The sequence below is a fragment of the Actinia tenebrosa genome, unplaced genomic scaffold, assembly GCF_029948245.1.
Source record: "Actinia tenebrosa isolate PJP-AT-01 unplaced genomic scaffold, QUT_ActTen_1.0 PGA_scaffold0__85_contigs__length_37466705, whole genome shotgun sequence".
NCBI classification, from domain to species: Eukaryota; Metazoa; Cnidaria; class Anthozoa; order Actiniaria; family Actiniidae; genus Actinia; species Actinia tenebrosa.
In genome coordinates, this window is record NW_028292569.1 from 2452696 (window position 1) to 2479585 (window position 26890).

General features: G+C 36.4%; 5 protein-coding genes across 5 annotated transcripts; all 5 read right to left on the reverse strand.

Annotated features, from left to right (window-relative positions):
* Window positions 1–234: 234 nt before the first annotated feature.
* LOC148913219 (uncharacterized) lies at window positions 235–2590 on the reverse strand. Its single transcript, XM_089025718.1, has 2 exons — window positions 2414–2590; window positions 235–2285 (listed from the first exon to the last, which is right to left on the reverse strand). The coding sequence occupies exons 1-2, from the start codon at window positions 2450–2452 to the stop codon at window positions 1101–1103; spliced, it is 1224 nt and encodes a 407-aa protein (XP_088881844.1). The 5' UTR covers window positions 2453–2590; the 3' UTR covers window positions 235–1100.
* A 1651-nt stretch (window positions 2591–4241) lies between these two features.
* Window positions 4242–6003, reverse strand: LOC148913220 (uncharacterized). The gene is made up of 5 exons (XM_089025744.1): window positions 5912–6003; window positions 5510–5608; window positions 5253–5280; window positions 5025–5067; window positions 4242–4893 (listed from the first exon to the last, which is right to left on the reverse strand). Exons 1-5 carry the CDS (start codon window positions 6000–6002, stop codon window positions 4552–4554), a joined length of 603 nt encoding a protein of 200 aa, XP_088881870.1. The 5' UTR covers window position 6003; the 3' UTR covers window positions 4242–4551.
* A 20-nt stretch (window positions 6004–6023) lies between these two features.
* On the reverse strand, window positions 6024–13623 carry LOC148913221 (neural cell adhesion molecule 2-like). The gene is made up of 9 exons (XM_089026003.1): window positions 13435–13623; window positions 12439–12834; window positions 11673–11942; window positions 10537–10809; window positions 9784–10035; window positions 9413–9691; window positions 8928–9194; window positions 6116–6458; window positions 6024–6033 (listed from the first exon to the last, which is right to left on the reverse strand). Exons 1-9 carry the CDS (start codon window positions 13514–13516, stop codon window positions 6024–6026), a joined length of 2172 nt encoding a protein of 723 aa, XP_088882129.1. The 5' UTR covers window positions 13517–13623.
* A 763-nt stretch (window positions 13624–14386) lies between these two features.
* LOC148913222 (uncharacterized) lies at window positions 14387–15676 on the reverse strand. Its single transcript, XM_089025750.1, has 4 exons — window positions 15556–15676; window positions 15272–15299; window positions 15009–15051; window positions 14387–14792 (listed from the first exon to the last, which is right to left on the reverse strand). Exons 1-4 carry the CDS (start codon window positions 15560–15562, stop codon window positions 14448–14450), a joined length of 423 nt encoding a protein of 140 aa, XP_088881876.1. The 5' UTR covers window positions 15563–15676; the 3' UTR covers window positions 14387–14447.
* On the reverse strand, window positions 15592–26584 carry LOC148913223 (hemicentin-1-like). The gene is made up of 18 exons (XM_089026005.1): window positions 26414–26584; window positions 25530–25874; window positions 24854–25123; window positions 24399–24671; window positions 23997–24245; window positions 23632–23910; window positions 22848–23114; window positions 22374–22709; window positions 22188–22229; window positions 21511–21538; window positions 21377–21410; window positions 20928–21267; window positions 17961–18335; window positions 17570–17839; window positions 17101–17379; window positions 16657–16923; window positions 15958–16501; window positions 15592–15654 (listed from the first exon to the last, which is right to left on the reverse strand). Exons 1-17 carry the CDS (start codon window positions 26496–26498, stop codon window positions 16023–16025), a joined length of 4218 nt encoding a protein of 1405 aa, XP_088882131.1. The 5' UTR covers window positions 26499–26584; the 3' UTR covers window positions 15592–15654; window positions 15958–16022.
* Between the last annotated feature and the right edge of the window lie 306 nt (window positions 26585–26890).

Below are 26890 nucleotides of genomic sequence, written 5' to 3' on the forward strand. Positions count from 1 at the left end.
ATAACATTTGGATATTAGTCGTCGCTATCGGCGTGGTATTCCTGAAGAAGATTCGGGGATGATCTTATCCTTGTGTATTACTAGCGGCTTATAATCGTCGTCGGGTGCACGGGGTGTTCTCGACTGGGGATAAGTAAAGATAGTATTCGCACCGCCTTGATAATGCGGAACTAGCGGTATGGCAGTCATAGTAGAAATGGTCTTATGATTAAAAGTAGAATCGCTTGGCGCAGCTGATTGTGAAATAACAGCGTTTATCTTAACTTCGACATTAACGTTAGATGTTGCGTCAGTATTGATCTGAAGCTTTGCGTATTGACAATTAGCTACCATGTGAAAGGTTATTGGTACTATATCGTCTAGACTATTTGGCGGTTCATATGAAAAATGAGCTGACCGTCTAGTATTTTTCAGTGTTCTGTATGGTAACAATGGATCGTTATTCTCATCTACTACTCTAAATCCAATACCATATTCCTCCCTTACGCTAATACAAATTGTGCACATAATCAATCCCAACCCACCAACCTTCACCCACAATTCCGTGTCAACCCAATTAGCATTACGCAAGTATCTATCTTCCTCCAGAAAATAAAGGAATGAATCCTCCTTAGTATGTGGGTTCATATATACCAGCAAATAAATTTGCTTCTAGAGACTCATTACCGTAAGAGTGCAAATGGTTGCGTGGTTATATTTTTCATCTCTCTGATTTTCTATGCTATTTATGCAAACGCTCCCGGTGTCATCTACGCGCATTTGCAGCTTTACCTTCCCATGGCAATCGGCGACCATATGAAAAGTCCAAACCGATAAATTCTCAGCGCTGTCGGTGTTCGGCTCTACGGAGAAATGCACAGGCTCCCTGTTGTTTGTCTTCACACGCATAGGCTGCAGTACGCCGTTGTCATCACAAAATCTAAAACCAATGTTGGCGTGACTTACTGATCCAAGGCAAATACTATAAAGGATTAACTTCTTCCCTGAGTAGTTCAAATTCACTGACATGCCCTCAACGTCCACCCAAGACGCCTGGGTGTATTTTTTCTCGCCTGTGTAAGTCGTATAAACACAATCTACTCCAGCTACGTAGGGGTTGTTCATCGCCATATATAATAGCTCAGACCAATGCTTGCAGCGGTTAAGCCGACCTTTAGTAAGTTATGGTCATATTCCTCAGGTATCGCAGGCAGGGCCTTCTTTGATGGTTTCTTAACTACGGGTAGCTTCGTTTCATGCGACTTTTTTGACTTCTCCACGAAATGGGGAATGTTCCTAAGAGTGTCAGAGTTCACGTCGTTCACCCCAAACTTCATATCCTTAGTAGCTCGTTGAAGTTTGTTGTTGTATCCTGCTACAGAACCAGTATTTATAGATAAATTACTAGGCATTAACCAACAACCCGGGGCTACTGCATAGTCCAACCTTGCCTTAGAATTTTGTATAGCTAGTTGGTAACGCTGTACGCCCTTGCTAATGTCGCCCTCCAAGATCGAACTTTCGAATAAGATCAAGGCTTCGGCTCGCGTCTCTTCTGCGGCGCCGGTATTCCCCACTATACTCGATCGGGTGTTTACCTGAGCTCCAAGGATGGAATACACGTAAGCTTCTATGCTGCGGTTCAAACGGGCAAGGCCGGCTTTGGTTAGTCCTTTACCTTCTGGGGGTATGAAATTAAAGTATTGCTTCGTTTGCTCGTCGTTGGTAATCTTGATAATCAGCGGGTTAGCCCCTGCATACTTACCGCCCTCGTCTTTGAACAGAGGTCCGTCTCTGACTTCCTTAGTGGTTTTGGCATTTGGTTCAAAGAAGGTGCTACTGTCGTGAGTTTCCTTATGATACCCAGTGTTCCATCGTAGATTCAATGCATGAACTTCCCTGTTGCTTAGCTCGTGCCCACCAATCCCCCAATAAGCCCAAATATGCCCCAAGCCATTGTTAGCACCGACAGTGCATCTAAAATCCTTCCCTACAACACCAAACTCCTTACAAAGCCTGTTATAGGCTGGAACATCGTATTTATTATCTCTTGGATAAAACGCGGCATCTCCCGGCAGCGCAATAACACCCATCTCATGCAGTATTCTTCGGACGGTAAAGTGGAAGTGAAACATAAATATCGAATTCTTCATCAACTTCGCACTTACACCGCAGCCGCTGGTGGCACACCAAACCGCAAAGTTTAGTTGCTGCGGCCAATAACGCATGTTAGGACCACTTAACCATTCATGAGATTCCTTAGCGGTGGTATGATTAATGGGTACGTCTTTGAAGATATCTCGCACCTTTAACGAAAAGGAATGGTTGTTAGAGATCCGCATGTTCAATGTCAAATCCAAACTTGGATGTTTATCAAATGAAACCGCGGGTATCGGATAAGTACCGGTACCAAGCAATAATTCCTTTGACCAACCTTGCACGGGTTTTGGATGTGTTGGTGTGGGTTTAACATAACCAGAATTCTTCAGTTGATTGTCTATCTGATCGACCAGCGTAGGTTTCAAATCCTCGTTGCTGTACATCCTAGAGCCGTTATAGTAAATCCCATCGGGTCTCCTTTCGAACTTACTAGGGTCTGCATGCGGAAACATCTTCCTAAATGCTCTCCAATTCCAGTAATCCCTGTTGTCGTGATGTGGCTGCTCCTCAATATCATTCCCAAAAGCGTCGTACATTAGTATATATAATGGATGTTATACCATCAGCACCTCAGTTGTACCCAGATGTTCCCTATACTACACCTAATGAACTAAACGCCGAAAACTTTCGTCTGAATAAAGCGAACTTAATCCTGGCTTACTTGGAAGGGCAGGCAAAACACTATGAAAAAGTTAGAAAAAAGTACGTTAGAGCCCGGAGTACGCTACATAAGATTGCGATAACTTCAGGATCCATATCTGTTGTGTTAACGGGCTCTGGCGTTGCTACTTCGCTTACTGGGCCGGGAATAATCGTTGGAGTTCCTTTGGCCGGCGTTGGGGCAGCTTGTGGTATCATTTCGGCTGTTGCTACGGGCATTATGAAAAAGCTATCCACGAAAATATCCAAGCATGACACGACAATAGCTCTATCTAGGGCTAAAGTAAATACTATTACCGATCTTGTCTCAAAGGCTTTGCGTGACAGAAAGATAGACGACGTAGAATTCTCGCTTATTCTGGCCGAAGAAGACAAATACGAGAAATTAAAGACGGACATAAGGAATAAAAAAACAGTCGTAAAAGATCTTTCCGAGGAATCTCGCAAAAAGATTTACCAAGAAGCGAAAGAAGAGCTTCAAAGAAAGCTTGCTCAGTAAACATCTGCTTTGAAAAAAGCGTGACAGGATTCTATTTACATATTGAACGTCAGTCTGGAAATTACGCGTAATCTTATGCCATAAGATTTATGCTAATTACTCATCTTATGGCATAAGATTTATGCTATTCGCTCATCTTATGGCATAAGATTTATGCTATTCGCTCATCTTATGCCATAAGATTCACTATCTTCTCGGAATCCATCCTAACAGGGGGTGGTTGGGGTCAATTTCGTAAAATATTTCGTAGATTACGTCAGGGTAATAAGGAATATCCTTATCCAGCCGACAAAACATCCACTCGGCTTTTGTCATATCAGAAACCTCGGGAATAGACTTACCGGTAATTTCAGACAAAAGATAGGGAATAGCTTTGTAATATTTCCCTAGTTTTAATTTTTTCAGCGTTTTCCGTAGACTTTGCGGGGTTGGCTCTTCTAAATGGTCTATGATTTTCTTCTTTACTTCGTCGCTTAAATATATCGGATGTAAACCTTGGATATGACTCATCCAGTCCCTGAAGTATTTTAATCTCTTATATGGCGTTTTCTTACGACCTCCATTGGCGTAATATTGCTCTTTGGTAGCATTTGGTACGGCATTACGAATATTCTTACCACACTCGTAACACTGTGCTGACGTGTCATCTTCTATTTGCATTTTTTTACCACAACACCAAAAGGGTTCTGGCTTAGGTACGATAACTTTAGGTCTTAGACAAATTATGCAAAAGTCGTTAACGAACTTCTTACATTCGTGCATCGTATATTTATAAGATATTTTAACCTCCGTTTCCGATAAATCTGCTGTACCCGTCTTCGTAAATCCGCGAGTTAAACCCGTATATCTTTGGCATCGATCGCGAGTCCCCCTACCTGCTGCTAAAGATGATGACAAGTAAGAAAAAGTAATGTTTTCGGTATTCTACAAGTCATAAGAAACATTTGAATACTTTTAATTTGCATCTTGATCCGGTGAAAATGTAACTTTTCAAATGCTCCCAGCATCCCCACTTGTTGAACACAAAGTTTCAGACAGAATGTCTAGATAAATTGTCTGATAGATATTGGCTAATTAAAAAATATACATTCATATATTGTTGTTATTACTGTGTTTGTATTAATCTTTTCTCTGCTTACGTATCGAGAAACAATATCGTTATTCAAGCTGTAATTTGAGGTAAAATGATTTGGTAATTATTATTTATAATATATAGCCATTTAATACTGATTATGACCTGGATATTCTCATATTTATATGGCCGACTCACTTCTATTAGTCTGCAGAGATTGATAGGTAGAGCTTTGGTTTCTAATGTTCAGGGATTCATATGGGTGTTGCTCATTATCATTATCCTTCACTCTGGGTTCCACTAATCTTGTACCAAGGGGTTCGTACACTGGTCCACATGTCCCTTGATTAGACGTGTTTGGCATCAGATTGAGTCCTTGATAATTACTGGTGTCATTAAAAGAGCCTGCCTTGTTAGGATTGAATTGATGGATGGTTTCATATTCTGGTCCAGTTTGGACAGGCTGTTGTGCACGAGATGCTGTATCCAATGATGCTGTATTATCTTCCAATTCAAGGTCATTCTGAAAAATACAATACAAATGCAAATACAAATGGCTGTGATCTGAAGTTCTTCAAAGCTTCCAGCTCTTTGTGAAAAAAGGAGAAAATATCAAAAACAACAACAAAACTAAGAGGAAAACATGTTTCGTACCTCGTAGGTTTCTTCATAAGCAGCTTTCTTTGACCCAGGATTTCTTAATATGAACGAAAATAATTTGATTACTACATTTTTATACGTGCTGCACAGTTCAAAAATGAATTCCTCTATTTATACTATTTAAAAAATGTCATCCCTTCGTTATCACAGCAACTGATAGGACTTGGCTGTAACTAAAAATATATACACGTATCAACCATATATGCCTCACAACAATGTTACCTCTTTTGGGTTGGGCTTTGTTTTCTACCTACAAAGAAAGATGAAAAAAGAAGAAAAGAAAGGAAAAAAATAAAAAATAAAAAAATGACGAGAATAAAATGAGGAAACATGTAATACAAGAATTTGGGGAAAACGCCAATCTCGTGATTATAATCTGGCTAGTTCAGTACTATTTCCATCAATCTAAACTGAGGCACGCGCAGGTCGTGCTATGGGGTTGCAAAAATTAGCTAAGGGAAGTGACTAAACAAACTTACTGCTCAGTTGTACTCTTCTTTTTAGATACACAAACTGTAGTAAATTGAAACCAAGAGAGAGAACAAGAATCGCAATAACGACTCCAAGGACTGTTGAACCTGGTGGGAAAGTGATTAAGACTTATTTCAACATATACCTGATGCAGGAAATGTAAAATTATTTATTGTTTTGTTAAAAGTAATAATAAGTAACGTAATGAACAATAAATGAGTAATAATTATTATTTTGTGGATGTTGCTGTTGTGCGTGTGATTTTTCTTGTGGTGAGCTTAATTTTGATTTTACATTAACTGGTACTTATTTTTCTGTTTTTCTGTTTTGTTATATATATATATATATATATATATATATATATATTTGTTTTCATGAATGTTACGTTTTAGTTACTTTTTTATACTTACAAGTTTTTGATCCTTTTTCAGTGCAGTACTTAATTGCTAATACAAAAAGAAAGCAAGAAATGAATTTAGGAATGCCCCGTTCTATAACCATCGTTCTTCATCATTAGAATAATTAATACTTCCTGCATATTGGTCAATGGAATTGAAAAACATATTAATAAGATCTGTTTAAAGTTTTTTGAGCTGTTAAATATTTTCTCATACAGACCATTAGTAGCCGTTGCCTTGTCTGCTGTAGTATTTACAGTCTTGGCACTTCCTTCATTCTTCACACTTTCTCCATATTTGTTCCATGCAGTTACCATAAACATGTATGTTTTGCCATAAACAATGTCGTTTGTTATTTTATACTCAAGCCGTTTTGAATCAGTGACATCATCATACTTTGTCCAATCAGCATTCTTTGCGACTTCCTTCACGTAGATTGTGTACCTTGTTATGTTGCCGCCATTGTCTTCCGGCTCTTCCCACCTCAAAACGACTAAGAGTTGGGACTCTGGTGACCGTTCAAGAACAGCTATCACTAGCTCTGGGGCTGCTGGCTTACCTTATAGTTGTGCATCAATATGTAGATCAAACAAAAAACAAAATACAAAAAGAAAAAGGGGAAAAACAAATTTTTAGCCACTTATTGACAAAACACAATTTGGTTTTCCGGTATTGCATTGGTTTTTCGGTCTGGCGCGAATGGACAAAGCCTGTCAATAAGACACTGTAAAATGTCTCAATGCAGTCGATTGAAATAATTTATTAACAAAATACTTATTTCAATCAATTGCAATTGAAATTCATGCTGATTCAGAAAAATTAATCAGAAAATCTGATTATAGTTTTTCAACGTATGCAATACCTTTTTTGCATTAATGATGCATTGCGCACGACAAAGCATACAATGTGTCATATATTAGCAGTATTTAAATTATCTCACTTCATATGTACTTATTGACTGAGTGGGAGGGCCGGACGGGAAAATATTTGGCTCGAGGTCATGTCGTACGGACCGAGCGCAGCGAGGTCCGTACAAATGACCAAGAGCCAAATATTTTCCCGTCCGGCCCGACCCAACTCAGTCAACAAGCATTTTATCATATGACCCAATTTTTATCGTAAAAAAAGGCTGAAAGATCTTGCTAAACTTGATAAATACAGCGCGCGTAAACGAGAACCAATAGGAGAATTCCTTTTTATTTGATTGAAAAGAAGCCATTTCACAGTCACTGTAAACACGAGGCACATTTCAAGAAGTAAAATTGTTTTTAATACATTGAAAGTTTTAAGTTGTTTTAATACACTTCGCAAATAGCTATTTGGTCAAAAGTCGGGAAAAAATAGCAGCTTGGGAACTCAAGAATGTCTATGTCAACTCTAAGTATTTTCATGGACAAATTTCAACGTTTTTAGACTTAGTTAGTCTTCTTCATCTGACTCGATCATAAAACGACGTTTCTTGGGTTTGACCAGACACGAACTAGAGCTTTCTTCATGGCTTGAAAGAACAAGATTCTGAATGTTCAATACTCCAATGTTTGCTCCCCCAAAAAAAGAACCTGCAGCGACAGTTGAACTTGTAGTCGGTTGCGCTGGGAGACATGATTGCTTGCTGCTGGCTTCGTGCTTGACGTTCTCAACACCACTCAGTATTTTCGACATGTTTCGTTGTTGGCTCTCAGAGGCAACCGCATAACTGTCGAGGCTTTTAAGGCTCTTATGGCCACTCAGTTGAGCGACAATGTTGTGTGGAACACCAGCATCCAGGAGTGTTGTGATGCCAGTTTTACGTACGGAATGGTTGGTAATTTTACCGGCTTTTGACTTCGTGAACTTCAAATCTTTTGTTGCTTGAGACAGGAATTCGCCAATCTTGTTCTTTCCCATCGGTCTGTTTAGGAACCAAACTTGATCATTTGGCATCCTTCTATGATTTATAGCAAGAAAAAACGGACTTTCTGGACTTTTGGCTTCTTCGGGACGCCTGTAAACAAACTGCTTATAGCAGGCCACAGGACATTTCTTGTCGCCGCTCTCATAAGCTCTTGGTCGGAAAGCTCTCTGGTGTTCATTTTCATCGCCGTGTCTGGTTTTAGTTTCTCTTTCTTGGAACCACTCTACATACTCTTCGCCATTTATTTCATCTTTCTTCAAAAGTACGTCTCCAAACTTCAGCTGTCTCGCTTCGTGTCGTGCTCTATGACCAAAATGCAAAGTAATCAAGAACCACATAGTACGGGAAAGGATCTCTGGATCATGGACTCCAAACTCGTTTTCATTAAAAATAGCATCAATATCTTTGCTTGTCAGAGGAGCAGTAGCATTTGGCTTGTTTCCTTTGCCCTCTTTTCTTAATTCTCGTCGTCTGGACATCAAGGCTTGTCTGGAAAGCTTAAACTCTTCATCTTTTAAGATGTTTACTTTTGCATTTTTATCGTCGAGGTATCGCTGGATACTTCTTGAGAAGGACGACATTGTATCAGGTTCGTACAAAGTATTGTCTTTCTTTTTTGCCTTTATGTAAAAGTTGGAAAGAAGACTGTCAAGTTGAGGCGGAGGGATATTCTCAATTTCTCTTTCTTCACCACATTCTTGTAAAAAGCGCTTCAGTACGTTCATGTCATACTTAGTTTTGTTGATTGTACTTGTTTTCTGTTGGGCTCGGATGTATTTCTGTATTTCACCGTCATTGAGCAGATTTGACTCAAAATATGTCGCTTGCTGAGCCAGTTCAGTGTCAGATATCTCGTCTGGATAGTAGAATTCGCTTTCGTCGTGTTCGCTTAAATTGTCAGTCATTTTAGCTTCTTTTTAAATGAAATTTAATGGTTACATCCGAAGAGGGCCGGACGGATTTTGAGCAGGGCCGGACGGGTTTTTCCGGCCCGCTTACGTCAACCCGTCCGGCCCCCATCACGTGACTTTTTTCCAATGGTTTTATTAGAGCGCGCGAGCAGGGCCGTACGGGTCATATGATAATATGGTATATGTAATAAATAGTTATCTTTTCCTTTCATATTGTATTTACCTATTTTTTGTGTTCTGATAACTTTGGAAGACTCCACTCCATATCCGACAATATTCCTTGCATACACTTTGACCGTGTATTGTGTGTTTGCTTTCAGTCCTGTTATAACAGCATGGGTATTCACTGTGATCACTGGGGGCTTGCTACTTACTTCCAGTAAGTAACCAGTGACAACGAGTCCACCATCATCAGCAGGTTTGCACCATGTAACATTTATGGATGATGCTTCAACATCGGTTAACTTTAAAGAAACAGGACCTGGGGGAACTTCAAGATGTAAATGCAATAATTAAGATGACTAATGTGAAAAGTATAAATTAAAATAAATAGCATGCGGTTGTTTAAGTCCATCCATTGCAAAAAGTTTTATATCTTTTTTCTTTTTAGAATCAAAAATAAATAAATAAATAAATAAATAAATAAATAAATAAATAAATAATAATAATAATAATAATAAAAATACAAAATACAAAATACAAACTTACTCAGCTGAGTAACATTAATGACGTGTTCATCACTTCCCAGGATGTTTGTTGCCCGACACTTGTACTGTCCATAGTCCCCTTGGTCAGCAGTTGTCAGTACTGTAACCTCACTACTCCCAGGTACAATGTTGACACCAGTAATGATTTGCTGATTCGTTGGTTTGTACCATGATATCCGTGGGGCAGGCAATCCAATTACAAAGCATCTGAGGCGGATAATGTTACCATTCCAAGACTTCAAATGGAGACTAGACTTTGATGCGTCGATATCAGGTGGATCTAATAAGTGCATGTGAAAAAAATATCAGAATGCTTGCCTTCTCTGAATCTAAACTTTTAGGTATTCAAACTCGTTAAGGAGATAAACTCACAGTGCACATTAACTTGTATACTGGCCATTGCTTCTTTTCCTATTCCGTTACCAGCTATACACGTGTATGTCCCTGCATGTGATCTGCTGACTGACGGGATGTTGTAGACATTCCCAGTGTGAACAGATCCTGTTGGTGTCTTCCATTTGATAGTTGGTGGTGGGTAACCATCTGCATCGCACTTTATGCTCAGGGAATTGCTCTGATTGAGTGTCTGGTTTTTTAACTTGTCAAGTGTGATAGATGCCTGGTCTGATAAAACAAAGTTTTACAATTAAAAAGACTGAAAACAATAAATGAATCAACGTTCTATTTGTTGTGAAACAATAAGATACCAATCACGGTAGGACTTGAAAGATCAAATTGGTAAGAGGTAATGCATTAGCAATGCATGCCACCTACGCTTAGTATATCAGGAGTGCATTTAAATTATCTTTCCTACATAGATCCTTTGCTAAAATAGTGGCAAAAGTTCTAATAAAATGAGTAACGATACTCCATACCCCAAATCATGACACCTGACCTAATGAATCTTTGTAGGGTTACTAGTGAAAAGGTGCTCTTTCTAGTGCTTGTATAGGTTTTTAATTTTATCTCATTTGAGTTTTAACTTTAAAAAGGCAACCATACTGTCAAATAAATCATTGGTCTGTGAGCTACGGTCTGTATTTGCATTAATTGAAATAAATGAATAGACAGCTCGTGGATAATTTTAAGATAACTGAACTGAGTTTCAGCGTATTAGTTGCTTACATTTTACAATCACAGTTGCAGTTGCACTGTCAGTGTGTTCCCTGCTGTCATAGGTATTCTTTGCTGTACATATGTACTTGCCAGCATCTGTTTTGATAGCATCAGGTATTCTAAGTGTTCCCACAGCTATTGTGTGACCATCTTTGATGACACCATCAGCCTTTGTCCATGATATGGATGGTGGTGGATAACCAACTGCTGCACAACTGAGTACGATCTCACCACCTTGTACAACTGTGATACTTGGAGGACTAACAGTGATATGGGGAGGATCTGTGAATAGACATAATAAAACTAAGACAACAACAGCAACAATAGCAACAACAACAAAAACAACAATAAAAGCAACAATAACATCAATAATAATAATAGACGTCATTGAAATTGTTTCCGCGTTATACCAAATATAATCGTTTTTTAATTTATTATTAATTATTTATTATTATTTTTTGTTCAAATTCACATGTCAATGATTCACTGAGCAATCAAAAAATACTAAGTGGCTTGTATTTAAACAAGTGATTATCGGTGAATATTTACCAAACCGCAAGTCTCTCTCCCTCAAATCCTGAGGGGAATAATTTTTTTAGTATAATTTTACATTTTAATATCAGAGAAAAAAACAGAAGTTAGGATAACTTTATTGATAACTTTATTAATAACTTAACTTTATTAATAACTTTATTTAAAAAACTTGACTTGCAATTTAAAAGAGGTAATAAATTGAAAAATTCAAGCTACTTTTATATATACATATATATACAGTATGAAGGCGGTCAATGTCTATATTAATCCCATTTCTTCACGGAATATGGTATGAAGCTGTCACTGAAACGTTTTAATAATAAAACGTTTTAGCATTACTTGTAATTTCTGCTCTGACAAACTTTGGAAAACCTAATCACTACTCAAGCTGTGATTTTCAGCTCAGAATCACTAGTCACTTGACTAATCACAGCATGTGAAACTGTTTATTCAAGTCAAAGATTATACTAAAATGCCAATATTCAGTAAGTCAGAGTAAATTGCAAGTAAAAATAAAAAAAACATTGGTTGATTATGGTTGTGCTTGAGTATATCTGGTAATAATTTATATGGATGACACTAAAACATTGACACTAACTGACCATACTTACAATATATAGTTACCACAGTCTGTGCAATAACTGGATTCTCATTAGGGTTGTTCCTGGCCTGACATTCATACGTCCCATTCTGATCTCTTCTAATATTTGATATTCTCAGGGTAGCACTTCCTGTTCCTGTAATTTTGATCACGTGACCTACCATCCGTACCCACGTGATGTTAGGTGTTGGTGGACCAATAGCACTACACAGTACACTCAATTCCTGTCCTTCTACTACGTTCTTCGTTAATGGTGGTCTTGCTTGAAACTGAGGAGAAACTGAAGATGGATAGTGTAATCATATACGAATATGTTCAATGTGAATAGAACGATTTTTGTTTGTTTGTTTGCTTTTGTTTGTTTGGTCAAATTTTGATTTCTTCCAACACTGAACTGTGAACAATAAAAATAAGACGGCCATAAGCTCTCGTTTGCGGTACCCTTATCACTTACGTATGTAGCTGAAGTTTCTTTAATAAGCAGCATATCTTAGTCATTGAAAATAAAAATAAAATAAAAAAAGAAGAAGTCTCCCGGGTAAAATTAAAAGAGAGGCCTACAAATTCCGCGCCAGGTCTAGATGAATATCACCATGACTACCTATACAAAACAGAAGCAGACGAGGTTCGGGGGCATGCACCTAATAAATTTCTTAAATACTTTTTCGTGCTCTCTGGGGACACTTTGGCTAAACAAGGTGTTTAACCTCTACCCCCGCCTAAATTCGTCCCTTGTCATAATTCTAACTCTTTAATGGCTTCCTCATTTTTATTACCTGTAACGATGAGTCTTGCGCTTGAAACTTTAGCAAGTGCAGGGTTTGTTAAGTATAGAGTGCACTGATATGTTCCATCGTCGTCCAACGTTATGTTGGAAATTACTAAATTTGCTGTGGACTGTTTACTCACACGAGTAGGATTCAGATATCTAGCAGGACAATCTGGTGCAATTGTCCACTTCCAGTTATGTCTTTTCCAGTCATAAGCAATATCTGTTTGAGAAATACTAGCACTCTGGAAGTACCATGTCGGTGAATAAGAATCAAACCGTGTATCTCTTTGGCCATATAGACTGCTTTCTATCTCCCATTCAAACCTGGCTGTTTTACCTGTCTGTACGTAGATCACACTTGGAGGAATCTTGGAGAAATAACCCGATACATCGCTGTATGCTGAAAATATCAGAAAATAAAAATATTTAAAGTACATAATAATAGAAAAACAATTTTATAATTTAATTCTGAGAAAAAATATGAAAAGTTTAAAGACAGAAATTGAAATAAATTTTAAAAAAGCTTTTTTTCGGGCTCAGCACACAGGAAGTGACGTAATCATCAGATAATTGCCAAGAGAGCCGTAGGCCACCCAAGCAAATATATTATCTGGTTCAACCGAATTGAAGCAAAGCAAAATAAAATGGATCTGGACTCGCATAAAACCACTGTTGAATCTTCCGACCGAAAAGAATCAAATTAAAGGATAAGATCTGCTATCACAAAGGCGGTACAATGCATTTGTGTTGCATGTCACGAAGAAAATAAAATAAGTTACATATGGTAGCAAGCGTGCAGCGAATCGTTAGGCTTGAGTCTAACGACCCTTTAAACTAATAATAAAAGAGATAGCTTTTCATGTGTCTTATTTCAAACCCAAATTAAGCAACACAGAAAGAAAAGAGAACGTAGTGTTTAAATTGAGCTGCTTAGCGATTCAACCATATGGTGGAAAAATTTGAAGGATCTCGACTGAAAATAATAAACAGCTTGACTTACCTTCAGGAGGAAGTAAACTAAATAGATTAAAAACACATGAAAAATAAATATACACAATTCTTGATTGTAAAGCTCTGATCATCTTGCAATTTGGGGCTTTCTAATGTGGGGTTTCTATTTTACAAATGGAAATGCCACTAAGACAAAGTTAGTAGCGAACGATGGTCTAGAAATAAGCTGGTTGACTTGGCTGTGGTTGACCTTTTATGTTTGATCATTTTATGTAGATGTCTGGTAACGCAAGCGTGAGGATATGATTGAAGGGGGTTATAAACACATTGGTGGACTACTATAACATATTCATTTATCGTTCACCTTTTCGTTTACTTCATGACCATTCCTTGCTTATCTTTCATAGTATTTTTTATTTATTTTTTTATTTTCTTTCTATCCTTTTTCTTCCTTTCTTATATTTTATACTATTTTTAGGTGAGAATGATAAGCTATAAATTCAAACGCTATAAGTGAAACATTCCATTACAACTATAGCTATTTCATTTCTTCGGTCACTAAGAAGTAAGGACCACTGCTAGAATAAGCTCTAAATGATTATATAAAATGTTTCATATTAAAATAATTAATAAGAAAATAATAATAATTGATATTTATATAGTTTTAATTTTAATTAAAACAATATAAATATTTAAAAATATTTATGTACAACTTTTTTAATTGATAAAGGTAACAGAAGACAGGAAAACAGATAAAAAATAATAATAAATGAGCCATGGGAGTTAAATCCACGGGAACAAACCTCAAACGCACGTTTAAACTTTGCTTTTTGTTATGTAGTAAATGAGAATTCAATATAGTGTGCATGCAACTAAACTACAATAATACGTTAGATTTTGTTTGTAGTTGCTTTTGTTGTTTGTTCTCGTAACATAGTTTCTTACACGCGATTATTCATAAGGTAAGGCGTAATTAGAGGCCTTCTTTGGGAAGGTTAAGATTTCATAGGCTGAGCCGTTTAATACTTGAATGTAATTACTTGAATATTTTCTAGCGTATCTTTAAATGGCAGACTCTCTGCTATTGGCCTGCAGGGATTGATAGGTAGAGTTTTGGTCCTTGATATTCAGGGGTTGATATGAGTGTTGCTTATTATCGTTATGCTGCATACTGGATTCCACAGATCTTGTACCAAGGGGCTCGTACAATGGTGGTCCATATGTCTCTTGAATAGACGTGTTTGGAAAAAGATTGAGTCCCTGATAATTACTGGCACTGTCAGAAGAGCCTGCCTTGTTAGAATTTGATTGTTGGATTGTTTCATATACTGGTCCAGTTTGGACAGGCTGTTGTGCACGTGATGCTGTGACCATTGATGCTGTATTGTCTTCCAATTCAAGGTCATTCTAAACAATGAAAAAAAGCTTTTAAGTTCCCAAAAGCTTCTAACTCATTGTGAAAAAAGGGGAAATATCGAACAACGACAAATAAAAAATAAAAAATAAAAGAGAGAGAGAGAGAGAGAGAGAGAGAGAGGGAGGGAGAGAGAGAGAGAGAGAGAAATAGAGAGAGAGAGAGAGGGAGAAATAGAGAGAGAGAGAGAGAGAGAGAGAGTGACGTACCTCGTAGGTTTCTTCAGCCACAGCTTTCTTTGACCGAGGTTTTCTTAATATGAAGGAAACAAATATGATAACTACATTTTTATACTTATAGCACAGTTCGAAAACAAATTCCTCAATACAAGAAAGAAAATCATCACTTCGTTATCACAGCAACTAAAAAGACTTCATTATAACACTCAAAATATATACAATATATATAATATATAATATATAATTAATTAATTTAATACACGTCAACCATGTATGCGTCACAACAATATTACCTCTTTTGGGTTGGGCTTTGTTTTCTACCTACAAAGAAGGGCAAAAAAAGGGAAAAAAAAATGACGAGAACAAAATGAGGAAACACATAATACAAGAATTTAGGAAAAAAAAAAAAAAAAAAAAAAAACCAACAAAAAAAAAAAAAAAAAAAAACCCGGCAACTCTTGTAAATATGGCCTGGTTAGCTCCGTACTATTTCCGTAAAACCGTAAAGTGAGGCACGCACAGCTACTATGCGATTGCATTGTAAAAATACGCTAAGGAAAAGAGCAAACAAACTTACTGCTCATTAGTACTCTTCTTTTTTGATACGCAAACTGTAGTAAATTGAAACCAAGAGAGAGAACAAGAATCGCAATAACGACTCCAAGGACTGTAGAACCTGATGGGAAAGTGATTAAGACTTATTTCAACATATACCTGATGCAGGAAATGTAAAATTATTTATTGTTTTGTTAAAAGTAATAATAAGTAACGTAATGAACAATAAATGAGTAATAATTATTATTTTGTGGATGTTGCTGTTGTGCGTGTGATTTTTCTTGTGGTGAGCTTAATTTTGATTTTACATTAACTGGTACTTATTTTTCTGTTTTTCTGTTTTGTTATATATATATATATATATATATATATATATATATTTGTTTTCATGAATGTTACGTTTTAGTTACTGTTTTATACTTACACGATTTTGATCCATTTTCAGTGCAGTACTTACTTGCTAATACAAAAAGAAAGCAAGAAAATAATTTAGGAATACCCCATTCTATAACCATCATTCTCCATCCTAAGAATAAACATTACTTCCTTCATATTGGCCAATGCAATTGAAAAACATATTAATAAGATCTGTTTAAAGTTTTTTGAGCTGTTAAATATTTTCTCATACAGACCATTAGTAGCCGTTGCCTTGTCTGCTGTAGTATTTACAGTCTTGGCATTTCCTTCATCCTTCGCACTTTCTCCATATTTGTTCCATGCCGTTATCATAAACATATATGTCTTGCCATAAACAATGTCTTTTGTTATTTTATACTCAAGCCGTTTTGAATCAGTGACATCATCATACTTTGTCCAATTAGCTTTCCTTGCGACCTCCTTCACGTAGATTGTGTACCTTGATATGTTGCCGCCATTGTCATCCGGCTCTTCCCACCTCAAAATGACTAAGAGTTTGGACTCCATCCGTTCAAGGAAATCTATCACTAGTTTTGGGGAAGCTGGCTTACCTATAATCGCGTAGCAATATGTCAAAATACATAAATATGTCACGACAATGCATACATTGTATTGTTATTGAACAGGCAATATATTTGAAATCATCTTAATTCATAATATGGTAATAAACAGTTTCTTCTTTCTTTCATATTATTGTTGTATTTACCTATTTTCTGTGTTCTGATAACTTTGGAAGACTCCACTCCATATCCAACAATATTCTTGGCATACACTTTGACCGTGTACTGTGTGTTTGCTTTCAGCCCTGTTGTGACAGTATGGGTATTCACTGTGATCACTGGGGGCTTGGTACTGACTTCCAGTAAGTAACCAGTGACAACAAGTCCACCATCATCAGAAGGTTTGTACCATGTAACTTTTACGGATGATGCTTCGACATCGGTTATTGTTAAAGAAACAGGACCTGGGGGAACTTCAAGTGATCAATACATTATCAAAGTTGACTAACGTGAAAGATATACAGTGAAAACAAATAGCATACGGTTGTTCGAGTCCATCCGTTGCCGGCGCTGAAGTTTTATTTATTTATTTATTTTTTATTATGGAAAAACAAAAAACAAAAACAAAAAACAAACAAATAAAAACCTACTTAGCCGAGTAACTTTTATGACGTGTTCATCACTTCCCAGGATGTTTGTTGCGCGACACTTGTACTGTCCATAGTCTCCTTGGTCCCCTGTTGTCAGTACTGTTACCTCGCTACCCCCGGGTTCATTCTTGACACCTGAAGTGATCTGCTGATTTGTTGGTTTGTACCATGATATCCGAGGTGCAGGTAAACCAGTTGCAAAACATCTGAGATGAATACTGTTGCCATTCCATGATTTGGATTTTGAAGTCGACAGAAACTCATCAACAGCAGGTTTGACTGATAATGAACATATGAGAAATAATAAATCGCTAAAAAATGTACACCTCGAACCCAAACACAATCCAACACGTATGGATACCTTCATTATACCAAAAGTAACAAAATCAACAACAGCAGCAGCAACTACAACAGCAAGAGGAACAATGACAACAATAACAAGAAAAATAAGTGCTCATTTTCAACTTACAATAGACAGTTACAACAGATTGTGCAATGACTGGATTCTCATTTGGGTTGTTCCTGGCCTGACACTCATACGTCCCATTCTGATCTCTTCTAATGCTCGTTATCCTCAGTGTAGCACTTCCTGTTCCTGTACTCTTTGTCACGTGACTTATTACCTGTACCCACGTGATATTAGGTATTGGTGGACCAACAGCAGTGCAAGTTAAATTCAATTCCTGGCCTTCTGCTATGATTTTTCTCTGAGGTGGTTGTAGTTTGAACTGAGGAGGAACTGCACAAGATTTCAATTTTGCGGCCTGAGTTTTATCAAATCAAGTAATTTTGTTAAAAAATAAAAAATAAAAAAATAAAAATTAAAAAATTAAAAACATTTCTTTCGTTATTTTACCTACCAGCAACCGTCAAATGTATGGAGTATTGAAATGACTCACTCTGCCCTTGTTCTCGTATTGCTGTAACATACGTGTTCGTATCCTGGATGGTGAGGTTCGCTATATTGAACCAAGCATGTCCTGCACTCAAATCACCAACCCAGCTCACTCTTCCCTTGTACATTACAGCTGTGCTGTCCAAATCATTACTAAGAACTGGGCCACTTGTCCTAGTGCTTATGTATATAAACTGCGGTATAATAGACTTATCGTCAGGACCAAGCAAGCCCCATGTCGAAGATAAGACACTATTACCATTTGTAGCGTTGCACATAAAGACTACATCTTGACCGACATTCTTTACGACATTACCAGGTATTTGTATGCCGCAGATCACTGTAAAAATATAAAAAAAGAACAGTTACGAAATATTCATAGTTACTAAAAATAATTATAATTATAAATCAATACATATTATAATGATTATTTACACTTTTTGGACATCCATAATTTTAGAAAGAAATGCCATTAAATAAAAGGCAATAATATAATGATGATTCATCTTGGAGGAAAAAATAACGTTCTGTTATTAATGGTAAAAAAATCAACTCTGCTGTCAACATTTAAATTTTTAAGCGTCGCAAAATTAACATTGAAAATATACTAGAAAATAATTATCTACCTCTAAGCGGAAATAAAAGCAATACACTAAGAATTACAAAAGTATACATTTGAGAGTTCGTTATTGGATTATCCTGAAAAATTGCCAGTTTTTCTTGAATCCTTTTTTATAAAGAATACTCTGAAGATAAAGTTGTTAGAGAGCTATGTCCCTTCAGATAGAGAAGATTTTTGTGCTGATGGTTATTCAGTGGCTGTGGTTGACCTTTTATGCTTGATCGCTTTATGTCGACTACTGGTAACGCAAACATGAGGTATGTTTCAGAGTCAACACAGGTAGCCCAAATGACATTTATTTTCATTGTTTTTCCTTTTCCTTCTTATCTTAATATTTTAAGTTCATTATCGATTATAGTCTCAGGTTGTATTTTATTTATTTTTTAACAAGTTTTGTAATCAACATTTTATAATTAAAGCTTTGGTGCAATTTGAAAGTGAAATATATGTACCTTGATTATGGTTGTTTCGTTCTTTTACTAAAGACCGGTTTAGACGGTACGATTTTCGGCTACAACTATCGTATACAACACGCTCGCGCCATCCTACAACTCGAGTCGTAGCGTGTAAATCAAGCCTACAACTCGCCTACGACAGACGCGAGCGTGTTGTATATGATAGTTTTAGGCGAAAATCGTACCGTCTAAACTGTCCTTAACAATTCCTTTCAGTAAGAGGCACAAGAATGTACTCTAATGATTACTATTGTAAAGTAGTCTAAAAAAGAATATATAGCTCTTATTAACCGAGTGCGAGGTCCGTACCGTAAGTTATGGACCGAGTTTTTTCCACTGCCTTATGGCCCAAGCGCGTAGCGCGCGGGCCATAAAAAAGTGGAAAAAACGAGGATCCATAACTTACGGTACGGACCGAGCAAACGAGGTTAATAAGATATTTATTATATGGCAAGGCATTGAGATCAAAAAGAGGCGAAGCAACAAAAAGTAAAGTTGACAGCGCATGTCAAACGAGAACTGCATTGGAAGGGCTTCCTGTACGTGCCAAAAGTCATATAGTGTTTGAGGCGTTCAAAAGGCGAAGTTTTAGTTTACTTTGAAAGAATTTAGCTAAAGTTCAAAGTTTTCTGAAATACTAGTTAACAAAAGTGAGGCTTTATTTTGCGTAACATATAAATACAAAGCAAAAAAGGCATCAAAAGAAGACCTCAAGAACTCTGAGATTGAGAAGAAAACTGTCGTACTTCAAACTTCAAGATATTCACAACCAAGAAGAAAAATACTACAGCCTTCCGCTTGTTTTCCTGCCTTTTATTGAGAAAAAAACTCAAAAACTGTCTCCAGAAATGAATGAGAAAGGCACACTTTCGACTCAATTAAAAAAGGTACTGCCAACTCTCCTGTCTAAAAATACATTCAAATTCAAGTGGGGGTAAAATATTACTGAAATATGGACAAACTTCAAGAGCGGATGAGCCTAGAAAACTGCTTAAAACGTTTAAGAGAGAAACTACTGGCTTCTTCACCCGATCGATTCAGATAAGTTCAAACTGGACGTTGTTAGCTCACTGAAATAACAAATTTACGTTAATTCTACGGTAAACCTATCTTTATTTCATTTACTGAATTAGCCGCTGTTTACCACCCCTTAGTTCGTAGTTTGACATAGTTTTAGCTTTAGCATAGTTAGTTTTTCTAGTTTTTTCTAGTCGTACAAAATCGCTCAACTAGTGCCGTGTAGAGCCTTGATCGAAAGAGTTTCGCTTGTATGAAAGAGTTGTCGCTTGTTTGATAAGTTTTACATTAAATGCCAGTGACTTTCAGTTATCTTTAATCATTTATTGAAGGTTTTCCGACGATTTTCATCCAGAAATATATTTTCTTGATAAAGATTTGAATGTTTTAAAAGATCATAAGTACGTACACTCAGTGAACCATTTCATTTTTCGGTCCGTACCGTAAGTTATGGACCGCAAATTGACCAATCAAAGCGCGTGAAATTACCTTGCCATATAATAAGCGGGAATAGTCATTCAATAGTCACCTTTGCAGTCCATACTATTACATGAACAAAAATATGGGGGGGGAGCAGGGGTAGGAGTTTGGAAGTGTTCTAAATATTTTTTCCCATAAAAGCCCGGTTGTATTCATTTCTTCTGATGCTCTTTTGAAACGACAATGGTCTTTACTGTACTAAACAGACAACATTTTTATACATTATTAGAAATGTGCTTCGAGGACTGCACTCATTCAACATCGTGTATTGACACCTTTTAATTATAAAGAAAAAGCTTAAAAATAGAACACTGAACTGAATATCCTCGAGCTTAAAGTTATGTGTTAGATTCCCTGCCATTAACCTGCAGGGACTGATAAGTAGAGTTTTGGTTTCTTATATTCAGGGGTTCATATGGGTGTTGCTCGTTATTATTATCAAGCCGCACATTGGGGTCCACGGATCTTGTTCGAAGTGGCTCGTACACAGGTCCATGAACCCCTCTTTCAGAGGTATCTGGAAGATTGAGACCCTCATAATGCCTGGGGTGGCCGAGCGGAATTTCGTCTTGAGAACTTGCAATCTCATTTAGCTGTTGTATCGTTTCATATTCTGGTACTGTGTTGCAAGGTGGCTGTGGAAATGATGTTGTGACAGCGGAAATAGTGACCACCTTGTCATCCATCTCAAGATCGTTCTTAAAGAAATAAAAAAAAATTGTAAAGTAAATCAATTTCCACCTTCCCTGAAAGCTTCAGAGATGCTAAAAATACCTATATAGGGTTAATGAGATGGTATTCACTTACATCGTAGATCTCCTCATTAGGTGATTTTTTGGTCCTGCAAAGAAACAATAATATGACAATAAAGCAATTATTATAAAGACTTGTGTGTGTATATATATATGTACAAATTTTTATCAGTTTCTTATCAGTTTTACCTCTGGTTAAGTTGTTTTTGTTTTCCACCTGAAATGTTAACAAAGAAAACATACAAGTGAGTATAATAATGATAAAAAAGCCAAATGAGTTCTATTTGACAACCCCTTTTATGTTAATAATATCATGTTGTTTACACAAATGGAGTGAAATTCGGTGTAGTTTATTGTATGGGTAAATGGAAACTTTGCATTAATAAACTGGCGTCAACAGACGGTTTTGAGCCTTGGCTAGTGCTGGAAATAACAGTAAAAAATCACATGCTCCGTGAAACGAAAAAGGACCATTACTTGTCAATTACTCATGGAAAAAATGTAAGTACCTACAGTTGCAAAGACGAGATTTGGTCCCAGGATTAACGCACACTTACAATGTAATCTGGCATTTTTTCTCGACCAAATAAATTGAAGTAAATTCAAACCAAGAGAGAGAAAGAGAATTGCGATAATGACTCCAAGAACAGTGGTGACTAGTAAAAGAAAAACAATAAATATAGTGAGAAATTAAAAATTTAAATTTATCATAATAGTTGTCATTATTTGAGTTATTGTGTACAAATAACTTATCATTCTTTCCAAATTTGAACAATAAATGATGAATAATGTAATAAGTTGAATTTATGGTTATCATTGCGAGTTGAGTTTTTCCTGTCTATAAAAAAGTATTTCTCAAGACTTACTGTACTTCGAACCTTCTTTTGTACAGCTAATAAATGATTTACCTAATAAGCAAAACAGTTCTTAAGTTAAAAAATACATAAACGATTCTTTATGATATTATTGGAAATAATTTCTTTGACCCGCCAAAACATTGAATGCGCCCATAAGGAAATATCTCGTACTAAATGATAACACCATGTACATACCACTGCCATATGCAGTCTTATCTGTTGTAGTATTTACAGTCTCGACATTACGTTCATCCATTATACTTTCTCCATATTTATTCCATGCAGTAACTGTAAACTTGTATGTCTTTCCATATTTTATTGTCGTTCCCACGATGTATTCTAGTAGAAGATAATCTCTGACGTCCTCTATCTTTTTCCAGTCAGATTGTTTGCTTTCTTCTTTCATGTAGATAGTGTAGCGTAATATCGTTGCTCCATTGTCATCAGGTTTTTTCCACCTTAGTAGCACTTTCATTTTGGATGCCGTTTGTATGAGTAGGGCTGTCAATAGTTCTGGAATGTCTGGCTTACCTTAATGCAGAACAATGTATAATATTCAGATTTAGATCAAAATATGTTAGATCTTGTTAGCTCTCCCTTTATTAGTGGATTTTTAATCGGGTCTTCCTCCGACTTCCACAAATTGTTTATCAGCTAAATTATTTTTACCTGTTTTATCGGTAGTGAAAATCTTAGTAGATGACACTCCATAACCAATAAGGTTCTTAGCATATACTGTAACCCTATACTGAGTGTCCTTCTTCAAGCCTGTTAGTACGGTGTACGCGTCAATTGTCCTTACGAAGATATGGGAATCAGTTTCCAGTAAGTAAGCAGTGACAGGACTTCCACCACCATCAGCAGGTTTGGTCCATCTCACAATTGCTGATGATGCTTCAATGTCGGTTATTGTTATAGTAACAGGACCTGGGGTAACTGGATGAGCAATTCGACAAATCTTCATTAGCAAAACATAAGTTTACAATAGGTAAAATATACGTAGTTTTTTCTTGAAGTTTTGGTGATCGAGCCCCTGAGGCGGATAAAACAGCCGAGGTCTTGATAATTTACGATATCGTGCTCAAATCGAGTAAATGAGTCTGGAATCATGGAACACAGCGGTATAGGCCCATCTTTGTTTACGTTTTCTTCTCATTAGCATAAAAAAGTTTCAAGCTACAAGCAAACCGACTCCAGAAATCAAAAGAGAATGTCTTTCTTAGTAACTACTGAAAATAATATGTTCAATATTTTGGGAGCAAAATGTTTTTGAAAACACTATAAATTACAAAGAAATGTATGGTTGAGTGGCAAGAATTATCGTTTTGGTTGGTTTTCAGGCGTCTAATGGAAGAACGCGTGGCTCGTTTTATTGGAATATGGGTCAAATGCTTTTGGGTGATGGAATTACTAAATTATATAGCTTTACTTGCATGACAAAATTTATACTTACAAAGACGAGTAACATTTATGACGTGTTCATCACTTCCCAGGATGTTTGTTGCTCGACACTTGTACTGTCCATAGTCCCCTTGATCAGCAGTTGTCAATACTGTCACCTCACTACCCTCGGGTACAATGTTGACACCTGTGGTGATCTGTTGATTTGTTGGTTTGTACCATGATATCCGTGGAGTAGGTAAACCATTTGCAAAACATCTGAGTCGAATACTGTTACCATTCCATGAATTGGATTTTGAAGAAGACTGATAATCATCAATAACAGGTTTGTCTGTCATCAAGCAAACATTTTATTTTCAATAAATGGTTTATGAAAATAAGACATTATAAGTATAATCGTGTTTGTATTTGTCTTACATTGCACATTAACTTGTATACTGGCCATTGCTTCTCTTCCTATCACGTTACTAGCTGTACACGTGTATGTCCCTGCATGTGATCTGCTGACTGACGGGATGTTGTAGACATTCCCATTGTGGACAGATCCTGTTGGTGTCTTCCATTTGATGGTTGGTGGTGGGTAACCATCTGCATCACACTTTATTCTCAGGGAGTCGCTCTCATTCGCTGTTTTATTTAGAAACTGATTTATGATTGATGGCTGGTCTGATAAAGAAATAATGGACTCATTAAAAATATATATCGCATTTAATAGTTAATTATTAAGATTGTGACTAATTGCCCCAAAAGGACAATTTCATTGTGATAATTTGGCCTAATTCAAGGTTTAGCCAACAGAAATTCATCATGGTTACTTACATTTTACTATCACAGTTGCAGTTGCACTGTTAGTGTGTTCCCTGTTGTCATAGGTATTCTTTGCTGTACATTTGTACTTGCCAGCATCTGTTTTGATAGCATCAGGTATTCTAAGTGTTCCCCCAGCTACTGTGTGACTATCTTTGATGACACCATCAACCTTCGTCCATGATATGGATGGTGGTGGATAACTATCTGCTGTACAGGTAAGTACGATCTCATCACTTTGTACAACTGTCTTGGTAGTGAAAGTGGTAGTGATATTTGGAGGATCTGTGAAGTATAAATAATATAATAACTTACTCTATTGGATAGGATAAAACAAAACAAAGGAGAAGGAAAGGAAATATAACATTTAAAAAAATAAAAAATAAAAGAATAAAAAAATAAAGAAACAAAGAAAAAGAAAACCAATCACTAGTGCAATCAAAATTATTCCCTTGTTTCATACTCACAATACACCGAAACAACAGTCTGTGCAGTGACTGGTCTCTCATTCGGATTGTTTCTGGCCTGACACTCATACGTCCCATTCTGTTCTCTTCTAATGTTTGGTATCATCAGTGTAGCACTTCCTGTTCCTGTACTCTTGGTCACGTGACTTATTACCTGTATCCACGTGATATTAGGCGTTGGTGGACCAACAGCAGTACAAGGCACTCTTAGCTCTTGTCCTTCTCCTATGTTCTTTTCATGAGGTGGATGTGGATTGAATTGAAGTGGAGCTAAACAGCAAAACATCCCTTGTAAGTATATTTACCAACAAACCAGACAAATAATGATGTAAAAATCAAACAATGACTAGTGCATGGCTTAAATGCCAGAAAACATCCAATCTTTTAAACTTGCGGAAACTGAAGATTAAAATTTGTAATGGTGCTGAATTGGGAAGAATATTTTTATGATATGAATATTATATCATGGTATAATTTTAAGGTTATGTGCATACGCTTCAATTTTTGGATCCCCGGATTGTATATTTAGCAAAGTAATAGCAGCTCCTTTTGATCTTTAATGTATACACGTCAATACTGTACATTACTGTATAGGAATATTTATTTGATTGTATATCTTTCCAAAATGGCTGCACTTCCTTAGTCAATAAAAATATCTAATGTAAGAAATCTCTACCTGCCACAATCAGATTAATCCTATATATCGTATCAACAGCATTGCCATCTTGTAGTCTGACAACATACTCGTTGGTGTCATTGATGTTGATATTTGTTATCTTGAACCAAGCACGACCAGCATTCAAATCTCCAACCCAATAGACTCTTCCTTTATATCTTGACGCAGATGGAGTATCCAAGTCATTACTATGAATAGGACGATTGGTGAATTTGTTGATATAAATGAAAGATGGTCTAATGAAGCCACTATCAAAGAATCCCCATTGGGCTTCAAAGATGCTTCCACTTGTTCTGTTCAACATGAAAATGGCATCTTGGCCTACATTACGTACGAAGAAATTTCCTATAGATGAGTGAAATGAAAATTGAATTATATTACGATAAATGTCGCTTTATTCCCCATTCTCCTACATCTTCTCCACAACCGCATAACATTGCGTTAAGTTAAATATGGGTCATATATCTGTGTACTTTTGTACAAATATTTACAATATTATCATAATTTATATAAATGATCCGTATTTGTCTTATATGTAAAAGAAATAAAAATATAGTTATGCATTTTGAAAATCGCATATAAATTTATTTTATTTTCCTAGTTTACTTGTTTTTTTTTTAAACCTTACGCATATTACGCATATATCAAATTATTTTAATTTTAATATAATTAGCTGATTATAGTACGCGTTAAAATGAACTTTAACAGGCGGTTATTGGACCATCTTGTTTAGCTAAAGTGACTAAAATAAAAATCCGTACATTGCTATTGTCCTAAAATAACGTTTTAATTGGATGTAATAGTTTTGCTTTTTACAAGCACATGTTCGATCTGTGGTTTAAAAACGAAATATTATCAGTACGAAATATGGCGAACTATCTTACCTTCAGGAGGAAGTAAAAGCAATACACTGAATACACAGAAACTACGAATGCTAATAATTCGTATGAGGGAAAGTTTCATGATCATCTTGTAAGTCTTCTGGAGTACTTAAAATAAACTGAATTAGGTCAAGAAGGTAAATTCAGTAGTGACCCCAGCTAGCCAAGCTGATTCATAACGAGAAGTTATTTATGCTGATCATTATTTGGATGTGATTGACCTCTATGCTTGATCCCTTTATAGATTACTGGTAGAGCAAACATGAGTATGTGATTTAAAGGGTGACAAATGTAACGCACAACACGTATTGCTATCATTTATTTCCTATAGAGCGCTATGCGATAGACATTTGGAGTAAAACCCTTACCTAAGTCCATAAAAAGAGCGCCAGAACACACGGGATAATCTAAAAGTTTTCGTAGGGTGCAGTGTGTATGAGATTTTCAAAAGGGTATGAACACTATTAAGACAGAGACAAC

What these genes read in the sequence shown, in the direction of transcription:
- LOC148913219 (XM_089025718.1), bottom strand. Translation starts at nt 2,452, where the DNA reads ATGTTAAACCCACACCAACACATCCAAAACCCGTGCAAG. An exon ending in ACATCCAAAACCCGTGCAAG is followed by an intron (nt 2,286 to 2,413) that starts GTTGGTCAAAGG and finishes TTTTCGTTAAAG; the next exon opens with GTGCGAGATATCTTCAAAGA.
- LOC148913220 (XM_089025744.1), bottom strand. Translation starts at nt 6,002, where the DNA reads ATGGTTATAGAACGGGGCATTCCTAAATTCATTTCTTGCTTTCTTTTT. An exon ending in TGAAAAAGGATCAAAAACTT is followed by an intron (nt 5,609 to 5,911) that starts GTAAGTATAAAA and finishes CTTTCCCACCAG; the next exon opens with GTTCAACAGTCCTTGGAGTC. An exon ending in CAAAGCCCAACCCAAAAGAG is followed by an intron (nt 5,068 to 5,252) that starts GTAACATTGTTG and finishes GTTCATATTAAG; the next exon opens with AAATCCTGGGTCAAAGAAAG.
- LOC148913221 (XM_089026003.1), bottom strand. Translation starts at nt 13,516, where the DNA reads ATGATCAGAGCTTTACAATCAAGAATTGTGTATATTTATTTTTCATGT. An exon ending in GACTGTGGTAACTATATATT is followed by an intron (nt 10,810 to 11,672) that starts GTAAGTATGGTC and finishes GTCTATTCACAG; the next exon opens with ATCCTCCCCATATCACTGTT. An exon ending in TATACAAGTTAATGTGCACT is followed by an intron (nt 9,692 to 9,783) that starts GTGAGTTTATCT and finishes TGCACTTATTAG; the next exon opens with ATCCACCTGATATCGACGCA.
- LOC148913222 (XM_089025750.1), bottom strand. An exon ending in CAAAGCCCAACCCAAAAGAG is followed by an intron (nt 15,052 to 15,271) that starts GTAATATTGTTG and finishes CTTCATATTAAG; the next exon opens with AAAACCTCGGTCAAAGAAAG. An exon ending in TGGCTGAAGAAACCTACGAG is followed by an intron (nt 14,793 to 15,008) that starts GTACGTCACTCT and finishes TTCATTGTTTAG; the next exon opens with AATGACCTTGAATTGGAAGA.
- LOC148913223 (XM_089026005.1), bottom strand. Translation starts at nt 26,498, where the DNA reads ATGATCATGAAACTTTCCCTCATACGAATTATTAGCATTCGTAGTTTC. An exon ending in CAAAAACAACTTAACCAGAG is followed by an intron (nt 21,411 to 21,510) that starts GTAAAACTGATA and finishes GTTTCTTTGCAG; the next exon opens with GACCAAAAAATCACCTAATG. An exon ending in CATAAAAGTTACTCGGCTAA is followed by an intron (nt 16,924 to 17,100) that starts GTAGGTTTTTAT and finishes GATCACTTGAAG; the next exon opens with TTCCCCCAGGTCCTGTTTCT.